The sequence below is a fragment of the Aegilops tauschii genome, chromosome 2, assembly GCF_002575655.3.
Source record: "Aegilops tauschii subsp. strangulata cultivar AL8/78 chromosome 2, Aet v6.0, whole genome shotgun sequence".
NCBI lineage: Eukaryota > Viridiplantae > Streptophyta > Magnoliopsida > Poales > Poaceae > Aegilops > Aegilops tauschii.
Genome location: NC_053036.3, coordinates 347,349,809 through 347,368,444, shown reverse-complemented (window position 1 = coordinate 347,368,444; position 18,636 = coordinate 347,349,809). Strand labels below are relative to the sequence as shown.

Sequence of the window (18,636 nt, the reverse complement as noted above, 5' to 3'; positions counted from 1 at the left end):
TGGTTCTCCTACTGGTTCGATACCTTGGTTTCATAACTGAGGGAAATACCTACTGTCGCTATGCTACATCATCCTCCCTCTCCGGGGAAATACCAACGTAGTTGCAGCTACCATCAGCCTCCCCCCTTCCATATCCATCGGAGGGGGAAGGAAAGAGAGAGGGGGAGGGGAAGGAAAGGGGGAAGCCGAATCCTCCCCTTTCCTTCTCCCTCCCCTTCCTTTCCTTCTCCTCCTATTTGGCCTATAGGGGCGCACCAGCCCCTTTTGGGGCTGGTCTGTCCCTCTCTTCGCCCATTAGGCCCATATAGCTTGCCGGGGGTTGCCCGGAACCCCTTCCGGTGACCCGATACGTACCTGGTACCCCCGGAAGACATCCGGTGTCCAAATACTATCGTCCTACTAGTAAGGTACACATGCATTGCACGCATGAGATTTGGTAACCAAATTATGAATAAATACCACACTATAGCATGTAAGCTTTGAGTCATATATGCATGATGTAGATGTTCATTTAATTCTTACAGTTCATCTCATTCAAAATCAATTAGTTTTATAAAAAATATATTTTAAGGTTCATGGAATTCTGCATTGTAAAGCATAAAGTAAAAAACAAATAGTGAAAATTCATTTAGAAAAAAAAAGTTTGGGCAATTAAGATATGGAAGATTCTAGAACAAAGGAGAAGTGCTTGTGTTTTGAGGTTTGTGCATTATGCTTTAGTTCGACCATGGAGTCTTCTAGACGTACATGTGGCAGAATTTGGTGGAATGTAGATGATATCCAACGGCCAGTAGTGCTCAGATTTTCCATCTCTATACCGTCGGATTGGCTTCATCCAACGACCAACTTTCAAAGTTATTCGCACACTATATAGGGGGGTGTGTGTGTGTATATATATATATATATATATATATATATATATATATATATATATATATATATATATATATATATATATGAATCTTTACCCCTTGACCATTTCGAGACTCCTCGTCATGTACGTGATCTCATCCGGGACTCCGAACAACATTCGGTCACCGAATCACATAACTCATATAATACAAAATCGTCATCGAACGTTAAGCGTGCAGACCCTACGGGTTCGAGAACTATGTAGACATGACCGAGACATCTCTTCGGTCAATAACCAATAGCGGAACTTGGATGCTTGATGACCCACAAGTATAGGGGATCTACCGTAGTCCTTTCGATAAGTAAGAGTGTCGAACCCAACGAGGAGCAGAAGGAAATGACAAGCAGTTTTCAGTAAGTTATTCTCTGCAAGCACTGAAATTATCGGTAACAGATAGTTTTGTGATAAGGTAATTTGTAACGGGTAACAAGTAATGAAAGTAAATAAGGTGCAGCAAGATGGCCCAATCCTTTTTGTAGAAAAGGACAAGCCTGGACGAACTCTTATATAAAGGAAAACACTCCCGAGGACACATGCGAATTATCGTCAAGCTAGTTTTCATCACGCTCATATGATTCGCGTTCGTTACTTTGATAATTTGATATGTGGGTGGACCGGTGCTTGGGTACTGCCCTTCCTTGGACAATCATCCCACTTATGATTAACCCCTATTGCAAGCATCCGCAACTACAAAAGAAGTATTAAGGTAAACCTAACCATAGCCTGAAACATATGGATCCAAATCAGCCCCTTACGAAGCAACGCATAAAGTAGGGTTTAAGCTTCTGTCACTCTAGCAACCCATCATCTACTTATTACTTCTCAATGCCTTCCTCTAGGCCCAAACAATGGTGAAGTGTCATGTAGTCGACGTTCACATAACACCACTAGAGGAAAGACAACATACATCTCATTAAAATATCGAACGAATACCAAATTCACGTGACTACTTATAGCAAGACTTCTCCCATGTCCTCAGGAACAAACGTAACTACTCACAAATCATATTCATGTTCATAATCAGAGGGGTATTAATATGCATGAGGGATCTGAACATATGATCTTCCACCAAATAAACCAACTAGCATCAACTACAAGGAGTACTCAACACTACTAGCAACCCACAGGTACCAATCTGAGGCTTTGGGACAAAGATTGGATACAAGAGATGAACTAGGGTTTTAGAGGAGATGGTGCTGGTGAAGATGTTGATGGAGATTGACCCCCTCCCTCTGAGAGGATCGATGGTGATGATGATGGTGATGATTTCCCCCTCCCGGAGGGATGTTTCCCCGGCGGAACAGCTCCGCCGGAACCCTAGATTGGTTCCGCCAAGGTTCCGCCTCGTGGCGGCGGTGTTTCATCCCGAAAGCTTCCCTATGATTTTTTCCAGGGTAAAAGACTTCATATAGCAGAAGATGGGCACCGGAGGCCTACCAGGGGGCCCACGAGGCAGGGGGCGCGCCCAGGGGGGTAGGGCGCGCCCCCACCCTCGTGGATGGTGGGTGGCCCCCCTCTGGTTGATTCTTTCGCCAGTATTTTTTATTAATTCCAAAAACTGCCTCCGTGAAGTTTCAGGACTTTTGGAGCTATGCAGAATAGGTCTATAATATTTTCTCCTTTTCCAGCCCAGAATTCCAGCTGCCGGCATTCCCCCTCTTCATGCAAACATTGTAAAATAAGATAGAATAGGCATAAATATTGTGACATAATGTGTAATAACAGCCCATAATGCAATAAATATCGATATAAAAACATGATGCAAAGTGGACGTATCAACTCCCCCAAGCTTAGACCTCGCTTGTCCTCAAGCGGAAGCCAATAACGAAAAATATGTCCACATGTTTAGAGATAGAGGTGTCGATAAAATAAAATACGGACATGAGGGCATCATGATCATTCTTATAACAGCAACATATATAAATATTGTCATATGATTTCTTATGCTCAAGTAATAATCTATTCACAATGTCAAGTATGAATCAGAAACTTCATTGAGAACTAACAAACTCTGATCTCGGTCATTGAAGCAATTACAATTTATCATAACATAGGAAAGAGTCAATATAAGAGCTTTTCAGCAAGTCCACATACTCAACTATCATTTAGTCTTTCACAATTGCTAACACTCACGCAATACTTATGGTTATGGAGTTTTAATCGGACACAGAGAAAGATAGGGGCTTATAGTGTTGCCTCCCAACCTTTTACCTCAAGGGTAACATCAATAATAATAGTTCATGCTAACTTACATCCAATTGGATATATATATATATATATATATATATATATATATATATATATATATATCAGGATTTTCCAACACAATGTGCTTGCCAAAGGATAAAATGTAAAAAGGAAAGGTGAAGATCACCATGACTCTTATATAAGGTATAAGACAAGAATAAAAGATAGGCCCTTCGCAGAGGGAAGCAGAGGTTGTCATGTGTTTTTGTGGTTGGATGTACAAAATCTTAATGCGAAAGAACGTCACTATATATTGCCACTTGTGATATGGACCTTTATTATGCATTCCGTCACTTTTATTGCTTCCACATCACAAGATCGTATAAAGCTTATTTTCTCCACACTAATAAATCATACATATTTAGAGAGCAATTTTTATTGCATGCAACAATGACAACTTACTTGAAGGATCTTACTCAATCCATAGGTAGGTATGATGGACACTCATGGCAAAACTGGGTTTAAGGATATTCGGAAGCACAAGTAGTATCTCTACTTGGTGCAAAGAATTTGGCTAGCATGAGGGGGAAAGGCAAGCTCAACATGTTGGATGATCCATGACAATATACTTTATTTCAGATATAAGAAAACATAACCCATTACATTGTCTTCCTTGTCCAACATCAACTGTTTAGCATGTCATATTTTAATGAGTGCTCACAATCATAAAAGATGTCCAAGATAGTATATTTATATGTGAAAACCTCTCTTTCTTTATTACTTCCTATTAATTGCAACGATGACCAAAACTATGTTTGTCAACTCTCAACAACTTTTGTTCATCATACTCTTTATATGTGAAGTCATTACTCTCCATAAGATCAATATGATCTCTTTATTTCTTTTTATTCTTTCTCTTCTCTTTTATTTTTATTCCCTCAAGATCATAGCAAGATAATCAAGCCCTTGACTCAAAACTAATCTTTATTATATATAGCTCACGGACTCGATTACATAGGAGGATCATAAAGCAAAACTCAAAACTAAATCATACTAAAACTTTATTCTACTAGATCAAGATATTACTAAAAGGATCGAACTAAGAAAAACGGTAAAGATAGGAGTGTGATGGTGATACGATACCGGGGCACCTCCCCCAAGCTTGGCAGTTGCCAAGGGGAGTGGCCATACCAGATACTCAGTTCTCCTTTGCTGGTGAAGAAGATGGTGGTGATGATGGATAGTCGCACATAGAGCGTAGGAGATCCTCCAATTTGTGAATAATGTCCTTGAGTGCGGTGATATGCTCCTTCAACAAAATATTTTCACGTGTGAAATACTTATTTTGTATGCGAGCTAGCTCAATCATCTTGAAATCTTCAATCTCCGTTGGGGTAAGAAGATTGTAATGAGGTTGGAGGATATCTTCGTCTTCTGTTGTTGGAGCTTGATCCTCCATGGCCTTCTTGATCCCATCATCCTTGTTGATCTCCTCGGGTACTTCTCTCTTCAGCTCTATCTTCATTAGCCAAGCATCGTTGCCCTCATTGTTGGAGAAGGGGGACGACATGATGCCTGGCCTTGACAACTCTGGCAGAAAACAGCTCAAAACAAAAACAAAGGATATTTGCGTGATACGTGTGTCAAAACCTTCGGGAGATTATATAATGAATTTTTACTGACCAAAAGAAGTATCGTGCAAGAAAACGGAGTCCGAAGAGCACACGAGGTAGAGGGGCGCGCCCTCCACCCTCGTGGACGCCTCGTGTCCTTCCCGGACTACTTCTTATATTCCTATTTTCTTAAATATTCCAAAATAGAGAAAAATTGCCATTAGAACTGTTTTGGAGTCGGTTTACTTACCGTATCACATTCCTATTCCTTTTCGGAGTCTGAAACGTTCTGGAAATTGTCCCTTATGTACTCCTCCGGGGTCACGGTGTCAATAACATTAGTTTCAACATTTATAGGATTACCTGAGATATAATGTTTGATTCTTTGACCGTTCACCACCTTCGGATTTGTGCCTTCGAAGTTGTTGATTTTTATGGCACCGGAACGATAGACCTCCTCGATAACGTAAGGCCCTTCCCATTTAGAGAGAAGTTTTCCTGCAAAAAATCTTAAGTGAGAGTTGAATAGCAACACATAATCACCTACATTAAACTCACTTTTTGTATCCTTTTGTCATGCCATCTTTTAACTTTTTCTTTAAACAGTTTGGCATTCTCATAGGCCTGGGTTCTCCATTCATCAAGTGAGCTAATGTCAAATAGCCTTTTCTCACCGGCAAGCTTAAAATCATAGTTGAGCTCTTTAATGGCCCAATATGCCTTATGTTCTAGTTCGAGAGGTAAGTGACATGCTTTTCCATAAACCATTTTATATGGAGACATACCCATAGGATTTTTATATGCAGTTCTATAGGCCCATAATGCATCATCAAGTTTCTTGGACCAATTCTTTCTAGATCTATTAACAGTCTTTTGCAAAATTAGTTTGAGCTCTCTATTACTAAGTTCTACTTGACCACTAGATTGTGGATGATATGGGGATGCAATTCTATGATTAACATCATACTTAGCAAGCATCTTACGAAAAGCACCATGAATAAAATGTGAACCACCATCAGTCATTAAATATCTAGGGACTCCAAACCTCGGAAAAATAACTTCTTTAAGCATCTTAATAGAGGTGTTATGATCAGCACTACTAGTTGGAATAGCTTCTACCCACTTAGTAACGTAATCAATAGCAACTAAAATATGTGTATAGCCATTAAAGGAAGGAAACAGTCCCATATAATCAAAGCCCCAAACATCAAATGGCTCAATAACAAGTGAACAGTTCATAGGCATTTCTTGACGTCTGCTAATATTACCAATTCTTTGACATTCATCACAAGACAAGACAAACTTACGGGCATCCTTGAAGAGAGTAGGCCAATAAAAACCAGATTGCAATACCTTATGTGCAGTTCTATCTCCAGCGTGGTGTCCTCCATAAGCCTCGGAGTGACACTTGCGTAGGATCTGTTCCTGTTCATGCTCAGGTACACAACGTGTAACAACCCCATCTACTCCTTCTTTATAAAGGTGTGGGTCATCCCAGAAGTAATGTCTTAAATCATAGAAAAACTTTTTCTTTTGCTGGTATGTGAAACTAAGTGGTATAAATTTAGCAACAATGTAATTAGCATAGTCAACATACCATGGAGCAGTACGAGAAGCATTTACGACAGCTAATTGTTCATCAGGGAAGCTATCATCAATAGGTAGTGGGTCATCAAGAACATTCTCTAACCTAGACAAATTGTCTGCAACGGGGTTCTCAGCTCCCTTTCTATCAATAATATGCAAATTAAATTCTTGCAGCAAGAGAACCCATCTAATAAGTCTAGGTTTAGCATCTTTCTTTTCCATAAGATATTTAATAGCAGCATGATCAGTGTGAACAGTTACTTTAGAATCAACAATATAAGGTCAGAACTTATCACAAGCAAATACAACTTCTAAAAATTCTTTTTCAGTAGTAGCATAATTTCTCTGGGCACTGTCTAGAGTTTTAGTGGAATATTGAATAACATTTAATTTCTTATCAACTCTTTGACCTAAAACAACACCTACATCATAATCACTAGCATCACACATAATTTCAAAGGGTAAATTCCAATCAGGTGGCTGAACAATAGGTGCAGAAATCAAGGCTTTCTTAATTATTTCAAATGCTTCTACACAATCATCATCAAAGATAAAAGGAACATCTTTTTGTAAGAGATTAGTGAGAGGCCTAGAAATTTTAGAGAAGTCCTTAATGAACCTCCTATAAAAACTGGCATGACCAAGGGAACTTCTTATACCTTTAATGTCCTTAGGACACGGTATCTTTTCAATAGCATCGACTTTAGCTTTATCGACTTCAATACCTCTTTCAGAAATTTGTACCCCAGGACAATACCGTCATTAACCATAAAGTGGCTATAACACCCCAAGACCGACGCTCCAGACGCCTGCCATGTTTTGCGTGACCGTCGTGTGTTTTATTTGTTTGTTGCATTTCATCATGGCATCATCCGCATTGCATCGGCACCTCGTTGCCGTCATTGTTTTTAAAACTTGCATCTGCTCGTAGTTGCCGTGTCCTCCCTTGCTTTCGTTGACCGTTCCGAGTCAAACCTTGTTATTCGTTTGCCCTCTTGCCTAAACCGGAGTCTCTCTGTACAGTGCACAAACCCCCTTGTGTGCGCGTCCGAAGTTGTCCCGAACCCGAACCGGACTTTCGTTAACGTTGGGTCCGGATCATCCCCTAACATCTATAAAACATCACCGTTTTCTTTGTTGGACTCTCCTAGCATATTTTTCTTGACCGTCCGATTTCAATCGGAGGGACTAGGTAGCCCCTAAGCTAACCCTTCCTATAAATAGACCCCTAACCCTAAATTTTAGGAACAAAGTCCCATCCATCCCTACGCCGCCGCCACTCCACGAATCCCCTCGGGATCTCCCCTGCCCGATTCACCCAACCAGCACTCTCCCTCCTCCTCGTTCTAGATGCCCGAGCCCCCAATCCAAAATTCCTCTCGGCCTCCACCATGTAGCCTCCTCCCTCGATCCATCCTACCAGCACCGCTCGCCCGATTCCCCTGTCACCACAAGCCACCGGAGCACCAGTAGCCCTCCAGCCCTTGCTCCAGCGCGCCTCCTACCCTGAGTTCCTCTCGTGCTCCTCCCATGGCGCCCTCGTTCCCGAGCACGTCGACCCCGCCGCCTCGAACTCCCGTGCCGAAGCACCACCTCGCGCGCCTCCTTCCTCAAGCAGGAGCTCGACCTGCTGCTGGCGACCTCGCCCTCCGTCGACCACGGCAAGGACCGGCCTCGTCCCACTCCTCTCCTTCCCTGTCTTTCTCCCTCACCTCACATCTCTCCCTCTCTGTTTGCTCGAACAGGAGCAGGAGCTTCTCCAGCAGCGAGCGCCCAAGGCCTCCTCCTCGACCCTCCCCGTCGCCTGCATCTCCTCCGGCAGCGCCGCCGTGCCCGCACGCCTATGGCGAAGCTCCGGTGAGCCAAGCCGCGCCCGTGCCTCTGTTTCTTCCTTCCCCTTCACCTTCTATCTCTCACACGTCTCCCTCTCTCTCTGATGCATCCACAGGAGGAGTTTCAACCTCGCCGGAGTCCTTCTCCTGCACCTTGCCTCCGCCGCCCTCGTCGAACCTCGCCGCCACCACCTCCATACTCGACGCCCTCACCACCATCTCCGGTGAGCCTCGTCGCTCATCTTCTCTCACTCTCTATCTCTCCCCTGTCTCTCTGTGTTCTCTGAACCTTCTCCTTTTTCCTTCAACAGGAGCATCCATGGCCGTCCCTACGTCGTCGCTGCCTCGAAGTTTCTCCCTCCGGCCACCTCGAGATCTGGCCATTCCTCGCTCTGGACGAGGACCAGCGCCCCGCAACTCCGGTCGTCCCCGCCACCAAGTCCATCGCCGCCTGAACCTCCCTGCTTCGCCAAGTCCCCTGCCACGGCCTCTGCTTCATTTGCATCGAGCGAGCGAGGGGAGCGCTCGCGTTGACCGCGCCTCTAGGCCCAGCGCGCCCCTTCGCGGCCTGCCTTGGTCTCTCCATCGATCTGGGCTTGGCCCATGGTGAGCGCCCCAGCGCCCAGCAGATTCGGCCCACTTCTGTTTTTTTCTTGTCAGCGAATTTGTCTATTTCCCAGGATTTATAGTTTTGCAGAAAACCCTCTTTGTCATGCATATAATAACTTAATAACCATGCATCATTTGTAAAAACATTATATATGAAAAATGCTCAGAATTTCATCTAGTTTCATAATATGATGCTTACATCCTTGTTTAAAATGTTGTTTGCATTTAATTTGCTAAATGCCATGTTAAAATGTTTTATTTCATAACTAAATAACCGTAGCTCGGATTTAAATAAACTTTATATGTAAATGGGGTAGAAAAATGCATAGATTAACTTGGTGCACTTAACTTTTGTGTTTAACAACATTAAAATATGCTTTAGGGCAGAACAGTACCAAATCTAAACTATGCACATGGGGATTTTCCGGAATTGTTGTTTGTTGTTCCGGCCTCATTTAAACTTGCCTAGATAGGTAGTTTTCATATGCTTCACCCCTTGCCATGTTTAATAACATTTAATATTGTTGTGTACCTTAACGAGAGAGAACTAAATAATTGATGTGGTGTTTTGTCAATATGCAACTCGTTGCATATTGAGCTCCACTTACTTTGTAGTATTGTTTGTTGCATTTTTCCATGCCTCATTAAATCGGACATGCATCATACTTGATTGTGCATCATGCCATGTTTATGTGATGGTTGTTTACCATGTTGTTTGCTTCTTTCCGGTGTTGCTTCTTCTTGATAGTTCCGGTTACGTTGCGATTGTGAGGATCCGTTCGACTACGTTGGTTCGTCTACCTCATGGACCCGTTCTTCTTCCTAGCGGGATTTCAGGCAAGATGACCATACCCTCGAAATCACTTCTATCTTTGCTTGCTAGTTGTTCGCTCTATTACTATGCCGCGCTACCTACCACTTGCCATATCATGCCTCCCATGTTGCCATGTCAAGCCTCTAACCATCCTTTCCTAGCAAACCGTTGTTTGGCTAAGTTACCGCTTTTGCTCAGCCCCTCTTATAGCGTTGCTAGTTGCAGGTGAAGATGAAGTTTGTTCCATGTTGGGACATGGATATGTTGGGATATCACAATATCTCTTATCTTAATTAATGCATCTATATACTTGGTAAAGGGTGGAAGGCTCGGCCTTATGCCTGGTGTTTTGTTCCACTCTTGCCGCCCTAGTTTCTGTGATACCGGTGTTATGTTCCTTGATTTTGCGTTCCTTACGCGGTTGGGTGATTTATGGGACCCCCTTGACAGTTCGCTTTGAATAAAACTCCTCCAGCAAGGCCCAACCTTGGTTTTAACATTTGCCACCTAAGCCTTTTTCCCTTGGGTTCTGCAGACTCAAGGGTCATCTTTATTTTAACCCCCCGGGCCAGTGCTCCTCTGAGTGTTGGTCCAAACTAGAGCACCGTGCAGGACCATCCCCTGGCAACTTGGGTTACGTCGGTACCTGTACGCTTAGCTTATCCGGTGTGCCCTGAGAACGAGATATGTGGAGCTCCTATCGAGATTTGTCGGCACAGCGGGTGGTCTTGCTGGTCTTGTTTTACCATTGTCGAAATGTCTTGTAAACCGGGATTCCGAGACTGATCGGGTCTTCCCGGGAGAAGGAATATCCTTCGTTGACCGTGAGAGCTTATAATGGGCTAAGTTGGGACACCCCTGCTGGGTATAAACTTTCGAGAGCCGTGCCCGCGGTTATGTGGCAGATGGGAATTTGTTAATATCCGGTTGTAGAGAACTTGACACTTGACTTAATTAAAATACGTCAACCGTGTGTGTAGCCGTGATGGTCTCTTTTCGGCGGAGTCCAGGAAGTGAACACGATTTTCTGGTTATGTTTGACGTAAGTAGGAGTTCAGGATCACTTCTTGATCATTGCTAGCTTCACGACCGTTCCGTTGCTTCTCTTCTCGCTCTTATTTGCGTATGTTAGCCACCATATATGCTTAGTCGCTGTTGCAACCTCACCACCTTACCCTTTCCTACCCATAAGCTTAAATAGTCTTGATCTCACGGGTGTGAGATTGCTGAGTCCTCGTGACTCACCAGATACTTCCAAACTGTTGCAGATGACAATGATACCAGTGCAAGTGATGCAACCGAGCTCAAGTGGGAATTCGACGAGGACCTTGGTCGTTACTATGTTTCGTTTCCTGTTGATCAGTAGTGGAGCCCAGTTGGGACGATCGGGGATCTAGCATTTGGGGTTGTCTTCTTTTGTTTTGGTTCCATAGTCGGGCCTATGTGTGTACTCTGATTGATGTATGATTTATTTATGTATTGTGTGAAGTGACGATTGTAAGCCAACTCTTTATCCCATTCTTGTTCATTACATGGGATTGTGTGAAGATGACCCTTCTTGCGACAAAACCACAATGCGGTTATGCCTCTAAGTCGTGCCTCGACACGTGGGAGATATAGCCGCATCGTGGGTGTTACAAGTTGGTAATCCGAGCCATCCCCGACTTAGGAGCCCCCTGCTTGATCGAATCGCTGGCGTTGTTGAGTCTAGAACAAAAATGTTTTGAGTCTTAGGATTATATATATCGGAGAGTAGGATTCTTTTTACTCCTCAGTCCCTTCGTCGCTCTGGTGAGGCCCCCTGACGTAGATGTTTTGATTTTCCTCTCCTCAAATTTCACTAAAAAAAATTAGGATCACGCGGGTATCTTGGAATCGTTCCGATGGTTTTGTGACGAGAACATTGTTCTTGGTGCCTCCTGACATTTAGGGGTTGTGGCAGTGTCCCGGGGAGTTGAGCTCCGAGGTGTTGTCGTCACAATTTTATCGTTGCAGTTCTGGTATACCTGAGTTTCGCCGACATCGAAATCTCTTTTATGCAGTTGTTGGTGAGATCACCTCGACGCCACCCAGTACTGGGGCGGGAGTTCGGGAGTATTGCCATAACTCGTATAACGGATGCTTTTCGAAGGTTGAGGTAAATGATTTCCGATGGTTTCTTGGTTATGTGTCGAAGGATGGATACAGCTGGATCTAGGTATTGTTAGTTTGGGTGAGATATATTGTGTCCCCTGTATCCCCAACACCTGATTGCATAACCAGAAAGTTTTGGGAGTTTATAAGTGGGAATTCAAGTATCTCGTAGGATATCTTTCCAACACACACATGGTACGATATGGGCTCTATCATATGTTTGTTCCGGCTTATTCTGCAAGCCAAATCCTTTGTTTTTGTTTTGTTTTGTGGTATTCGAGTTGCTTCGAAGTCAAATGTTGAATCCATACCTTTCCTAAACGGTGTTCTCATATTTCTATGTGAATCTTAATCCTTCTTGATCATCGAGGTTGCCATGTTAATTCCTTTTCCAACCGACGTGCTTCTGTTCAAGTGGATGCGATCATTTCAACATCCCGAAGATCAATTCTAAGTTTTCTCAATGGTGTTTGTTTCATCCGTCCCAAGTTGCCTTTGTTTTCCCACCCTCCCACCCTTTTCTTTAAGGACTCAGATTTCTTAACCAAGTATCCTTTTTATTGATGCGAAGTCTCTCCATTCTTTTCCGTCAATGTTCTTATCCGGTGATTCTCAGGACGATACTAACGGAGCTTCAAGTTTATCATTCTTCATTCTTTTCTTCTCCGGTGGATTCAATTCAAGCTTTGTCGATCATATATTTCCTTGTTTCAAATGTTTTCTCATGCCGGTGCACCTCTTAATCATCCAATTCTCGTTATTCAATTGTTCCGGAGTGCTGAAGATATCTCAGAAGGCTTGTCTTTTCATTCAAGATCCGTTCAAGCTATTTCGAGGTCTTACCTTATTCAAGCCATTTAATTGAACCGGCGCAATCTCTCTTTTAAATCATTCAACGGTGTATCTTTTGAGTGGGCACTAACCCACAGGTCTTTTCCCAGGATCTTACCTGACTCTTCTAATTTTCCCGGAGCTTCAAAAATTCTTTTCAAAGCTTGACGTAAGAATGGGTTATCATCAGTCATATGTCTTTCTCCAAGATCTTTCAAATTCTTTTCATCGTTGGTTCAACCTTTCCGATTTTCATTCCGGAGTGCCTCAACAATTCATGGTGGTGTTTCTCATCGTCGTTCTCAACATTTGAAGACCGAAGAAGAGTTTCTCTTAAATCTTGCTCCATTCTCTTCAAGATTCATGGTTCTAGCTTGATGCCATCCTCTCATAATTGTTTTCGATTGTGAGAATTCTTTTCACCCATCCGGAGCATTTTAGGAGTCTTCTCAATTTGATTCTCCGGAGCCCATCATCTCAGAATTATTCATTCAAGCTTTCAGCTCTCGTTCTCCAAATCATACCGGTGCATCATTCAAGTATTACCTAAACAACTCGGGACCTCTGCGTTCACTTGTATATAAATTCTCTCAAGTATCTTCGTTCATTTCCTAATTCTTCCCGGTGTTTCTTTATCTTTTCTTCGTTCATTTTCAATTCTTACGGTGGTTCGTTCAAGAGTTCTCTTCCTTGGTTATCATATCAATTCATTCGTTCTTTCCAATCCTACTGGTGGTTCGTTGAAGACCTTCCCAAGTTTGCGGCATATCGATCTTAATCCTTTCTACGAGAATAAGTAGTATGCCAAATCTGTTGTTTGTCATCAATTTAAATTGGTGAAGGATACGCATAACATAATTCTTATTATTGTTTCATCCAAGTGATTAATTCCTTCTTCCGGAGTTCGTAGTGATATCAATTTCTCAGTTATATGTTGTTCATCTTCCTTTTCCGGAGTTCCAAGTTTTCCGCATTATCTCATCGCGAAGCTCCATCTAAATCATCGCAAGGCTTCACCTTGTGTTCTCAACTTCGCTTTCTTTTATCATCCTTTCATTACCGGAGTTCTTCATGGAGGTTCACATGGTGGTTCGTCAAGGATTCTTTTCATTCCTCAATTGTTCTTCAAGATTTCTCTCGAAGCTATGATATGTCAAGCCATACTTCAAAATAAACATGGTGCTCAACACATGTGTTGTTTTGAGGAGTTCAAGCATTCTTCATCTTGCATTCCGAAGTGCAACTCTTTCTACCTCATGTTGAGATGGTGATATGTCATTCTTGACAGTTTCTTTTCATGTTTCATGATTCACAAGTTATCAAGAATGAGATATTTTAAATCCACCAATCTCTTCATTGGAATCATCTTGTGTCATGTTTCACCTAAAGCCTTCCCTAAAGAATGTTGCTATTATGGTGCTTATCAATGACCCAAGTTCTTCATTTATCCTCCGGAGAAATAAGTTTCTTGTCTCCTTGTTCATATCAATCCAATCTATTGTTTCTGTTAGTGGCAGAATTTCACCTCATAGTTTTGAGAAGTTTTTTCCATAAGTCCACTACAAGTTTATTCTTTTCGTTGTTGGTTTTCCAACAACTCCGTTCAATCCTACTTCATAAGGATGCTCTTTAAAATTCATTTATGGTAGGAGATGTTGGTTTCATTCTTCATTCTATTCACTCCAACTATCTAACTATCATGCATTGTTTCCGGAGGCATTGTGATATCGCTCTCTTCGACCCATCTTCTTGTTTTGTCAAGATCATCTTCTTTCCTTGCTTATCCATTTAACCGGAGCATTGTGTCATCTCTTCAATTTCTTTTCATCTTATCAAGTTTCCTTCTCTTTTTCAGTCGGAGTGCTGTCCAAATTATGTCATTCTTGTTCCTTGTTTCTCTTTTCTACCGGTGTGGTCATATTCTTTTGGTTCTTGAAGCTCTTATTTCATGTCTTTCAACCTACAAGGTTCTCGAATGTTCCTTGTTCCTCTTTGATAACGGAGTGTTTTCAATCTCGTTCATCTCCCTAGTATTCTCTCTTTTCGTTCGTTCAATCTCTCAAGGTTCGTGGTTTCACTCGTTTGTCGAAGAAGCAACTTTGTTTTACCTCTTCCGCTTTTCTCTCTGGTGCCATCCTAGATCTCGGGACGAGATCCTCTTGTAGTGGTGGAGTGTTGTAACGCCCCAAGACCGACGCTCCAGACGCCTACCATGTTTTGCGTGACCGTCGTGTGTTTTATTTGTTTGTTGCATTTCATCATGGCATCATCCGCATTGCATCGGCACCTCGTTGCCGTCATTGTTTTTAAAACTTGCATCCGCTCGTAGTTGCCGTGTCCCCCCTTGCTTTCATTGACCGCTCCGAGTCAAACCTTGTTATTCGTTTGCCCTCTTGCCTAAACCGGAGTCTCTCTGTACAGTGCACAAACCCCCTTGTGTGCGCGTCCGAAGATATCCCGAACCCGAACCGGACTTTCGTTAACGTTGGGTCCGGATCATCCCCTAACATCTATAAAACATCACCGTTTTCTTTGTTGGACTCTCCTAGCTTATTTTTCTTGACCGTCCGATTTCAATCGGAGGGACTAGGTAGCCCCTAAGCTAACCCTTCCTATAAATAGACCCCTAACCCTAAATTTTAGGAACAATGTCCCATCCATCCCCACGCCGCCGCCACTCCACCGAATCCCCTCGGGATCTCCCCTGCCCGATTCACCCAACCAGCGCTCTCCCTCCTCCTTGTTCCAGATGCCTGAGCCCCCAATCCAAAATTCCTCTCGGCCTCCACCATGTAGCCTCCTCCCTCGATCCATCCTACCAGCACCGCTCGCCCGATTCCCCTATCACCACAAGCCACCGGAGCACCAGTAGCCCTCCAGCCCTTGCTCCAGCGCGCCTCCTACCCCGAGTTCCACTCGTGCTCCTCCCATGGCGCCCTCGTTCCCGAGCACGTCGACCCCGCCGCCTCGAACTCCCGTGCTGAAGCACCACCTCGCGCGCCTCCTTCCTCAAGCAAGAGATCGACCTGCTGCTGGCGACCTCGCCCTCCGTCGACCACGGCAAGGACCGGCCTCCTCCCGCTCCTCTCCTTCCCTGTCTTTCTCCCTCACCTCACATCTCTCCCTCTCTGTTTGCTCGAACAAGAGCAGGAGCTTCTCCAGCAGCGAGCGCCCGAGGCCTCCTCCTCGACCCTCCCCGTCGCCTGCATCTCCTCCGGCAGCGCCGCCGTGCCCGCACGCCTATGGCGAAGCTCCGGTGAGCCAAGCCGCGCCCGTGCCTCTGTTTCTTCCTTCCCCTTCACCTTCTATATCTCACACGTCTCCCTCTCTCTCTGATGCGTCCACAGGAGGAGTTTCAACCTCGCCGGAGTCCTTCTCCTGCACCTTGCCTCCGCCGCCCTCGTCGAACCTCGCCGCCGGCACCTCCATACTCGACGCCCTCACCACAATCTCCGGGGAGCCTCGTCGCTCATCTTCTCTCACTCTCTATCTCTCCCCTGTCTCTCTGTGTTCTCTGAACCTTCTCCTTTTTCCTTCGACAGGAGCATCCATGGCCGTCCCTACGTCGTCGCTGCCTCGAAGTTTCTCCCTCCGGCCACCTCGAGATCTGGCCATTCCTCGCTCTGGACGAGGACCAGCGCCCCGCAACTCCAGTCGTCCCCGCCGCCAAGTCCATCGCCGCCTGAACCTCCCTGCTTCGCCAAGTCCCGTGCCATGGCCTCTGCTTCGTTTGCATCGAGCGAGCGAGGGGAGCGCTCGCGTTGACCGCGCCTCTAGGCCCAGCGCGCCCCTTCGCGGCCTGCCTTGGTCTCTCCATCGATCTGGGCTTGGCCCATGGTGAGCGCCCAAGCTCCCAGCAGATTCGGCCCGCTTCTGTTTTTTCCTGTCACCGAATTTGTCTATTTCCGAGGATTTCTAGTTTTGCAGATAACCCTCTTTGTCATGCATATAATAACTTAATAACCATGCATCATTTGTAAAAACATTATATATGAAAAATGCTCAGAATTTCATCTAGTTTCATAATATGATGCTTACATCCTTGTTTAAAATGTTTAAAATGCTGTTTGCATTAAATTTGCTAAATGCCATGTTAAAATGTTTTATTTCATAACTAAATAACCGTAGCTCAGATTTAAATAAACTTTATATGTAAATGGGATAGAAAAATGCTTAGATTAACTTGGTGCACTTCATTTTGCTGTTTAACAACACTAAAATATGTTTTAGGACAGAACAGTACCAAATCTAAAATATGCACATGGGGATTTTCCGGAATTGTTGTTTGTTGTTCCGGCCTCATTTAAACTTGCCTAGATAGGTAGTTTTCATATGTTTCACCCCTTGCCATGTTTAATAACATTTAATATTGTTGTGTACCTTAACGAGAGAGAACTAAATAATTGATGTGGTGTTTTGTCAATATGCAACTCGTTGCATATTGAGCTCCACTTTATTTGTAGTATTGTTTGTTGCATTTTGCCATGCCTCATTAAATCGGACATGCATCATACTTGATTGTGCATCATGTCATTTTTATGTGATGGTTGTTTACCATGTTGTTTGCTTCTTTCCGGTGTTGCTTCTTCTTGATAGTTCCGGTTACGTTGCGATTGTGAGGATCCGTTTGACTACGTTGGTTCGTCTACCTCATGGACTCGTTCTTCTTCCTAGCGGGATTTCAAGCAAGATGACCATACCCTCGAAATCACTTCTATCTTTGCTTGCTAGTTGTTCGCTCTATTACCAAGCCGCGCTACCTACCACTTGCCATATCATGCCTCCCATGTTGCCATGTCAAGCCTCTAACCATCATTTCCTAGCAAACCGTTGTTTGGCTAAGTTACCGCTTTTGCTAAGCCCCTCTTATAGCGTTGCTAGTTGCAGGTGAAGATGAAGTTTGTTCCATGTTGGGACATGGATATGTTGGGATATCACAATATCTCTTATCTTAATTAATGCATCTATATACTTGGTAAAGGGTGGAAGGCTCGGCCTTATGCCTGGTGTTTTGTTCCACTCTTGTTGCCCTAGTTTCCGTGATACCGGTGTTATGTTCCTTGATTTTGCGTTCCTTACGCGGTTGGGTGATTTATGGGACCCCCTTGACAGTTTGCTTTGAATAAAACTCCTCCAGCAAGGCCCAACCTTGGTTTTAACATTTTCCACCTAAGCCTATTTTCCTTGGGTTCTGCAGACTCAAGGGTCATCTTTATTTTAACCCCCCGGGCCAGTGCTCCTCTGAGTGTTGGTCCAAACTAGAGCACCGTGCAGGACCATCCCTTGGCAACTTGGGTTACGTCGGTACCTGTACGCTTAGCTTATCCGGTGTGCCCTGAGAACGAGATATGTGCAGCTCCTATCGAGATTGTCGGCACATCGGGCGGCTTTGCTGGTCTTGTTTTACCATTGTCGATATGCCTTGTAAACCGGGATTCCGAGACTGATCGGGTCTTCCCGGGAGAAGGAATATCCTTCGTTGACCGTGAGAGCTTATAATGGGCTAAGTTGGGACACCCCTCCAGGGTATAAACTTTCGAGAGCCGTGCCCGCGGTTATGTGGCAGATGGGAATTTGTTAATGTCCGGTTGTAGAGAACTTGACACTTGACTTAAATAAAACGCATCAACCGCGTGTGTAACCGTGATGGTCACTTTTCGGTGGAGTCCGGGCAGTGAACACGGTTTTTGGGTTATGTTGAGGATATAACCATTAGAGTCACCCGCCCAGGAGGGGACGGGTTACGTTATAATGATCATCACGTGAAGCCCAGTATCAGACTAGAAGATGGTGGATCAATAGTGGGCTTAAGACCCGGGGGCGGCTTAAGGCCCGTAGTTATGAACCGACGTTATGGCAAGACTTGTAATGTAAGGCAAGAGTAGTTAAGAGTCCGAGCCGGATACTGTTATAAGCCGGCCGGGACTCTGAGAGCCGCGGGGCGCCAACCTCTCTATATAAAGGGATGACCCGGCGGCGGTTCAGGATGAGAGACCACAGATCGAGAGCCGGGCATAGCGATTAAGCTCCCTGGTCATCGAAACCCTAAGCAATACCACCTCAACTGGACGTAGGCTTTTACCTTCACCGTAAGGGGCCGAACCAGTATAACCCTCG

General features: G+C 44.2%; 1 protein-coding gene across 1 annotated transcript in view; it reads left to right on the top strand.

Annotated features, from left to right (window-relative positions):
* The first annotated feature begins 7,830 nt into the window (after positions 1-7,830).
* Positions 7,831-18,636, top strand: part of LOC141041007 (uncharacterized) — a 30,837-nt gene continuing 20,031 nt past the window's right edge. The window contains exons 1-4 of the mRNA XM_073507119.1: positions 7,831-8,157; positions 15,316-15,775; positions 15,867-16,356; positions 17,116-17,204. Of these exons, the coding sequence (XP_073363220.1) occupies positions 7,831-8,157; positions 15,316-15,775; positions 15,867-16,356; positions 17,116-17,204 (1,366 nt within the window). The remainder of the gene's footprint in view (positions 8,158-15,315; positions 15,776-15,866; positions 16,357-17,115; positions 17,205-18,636) is intronic.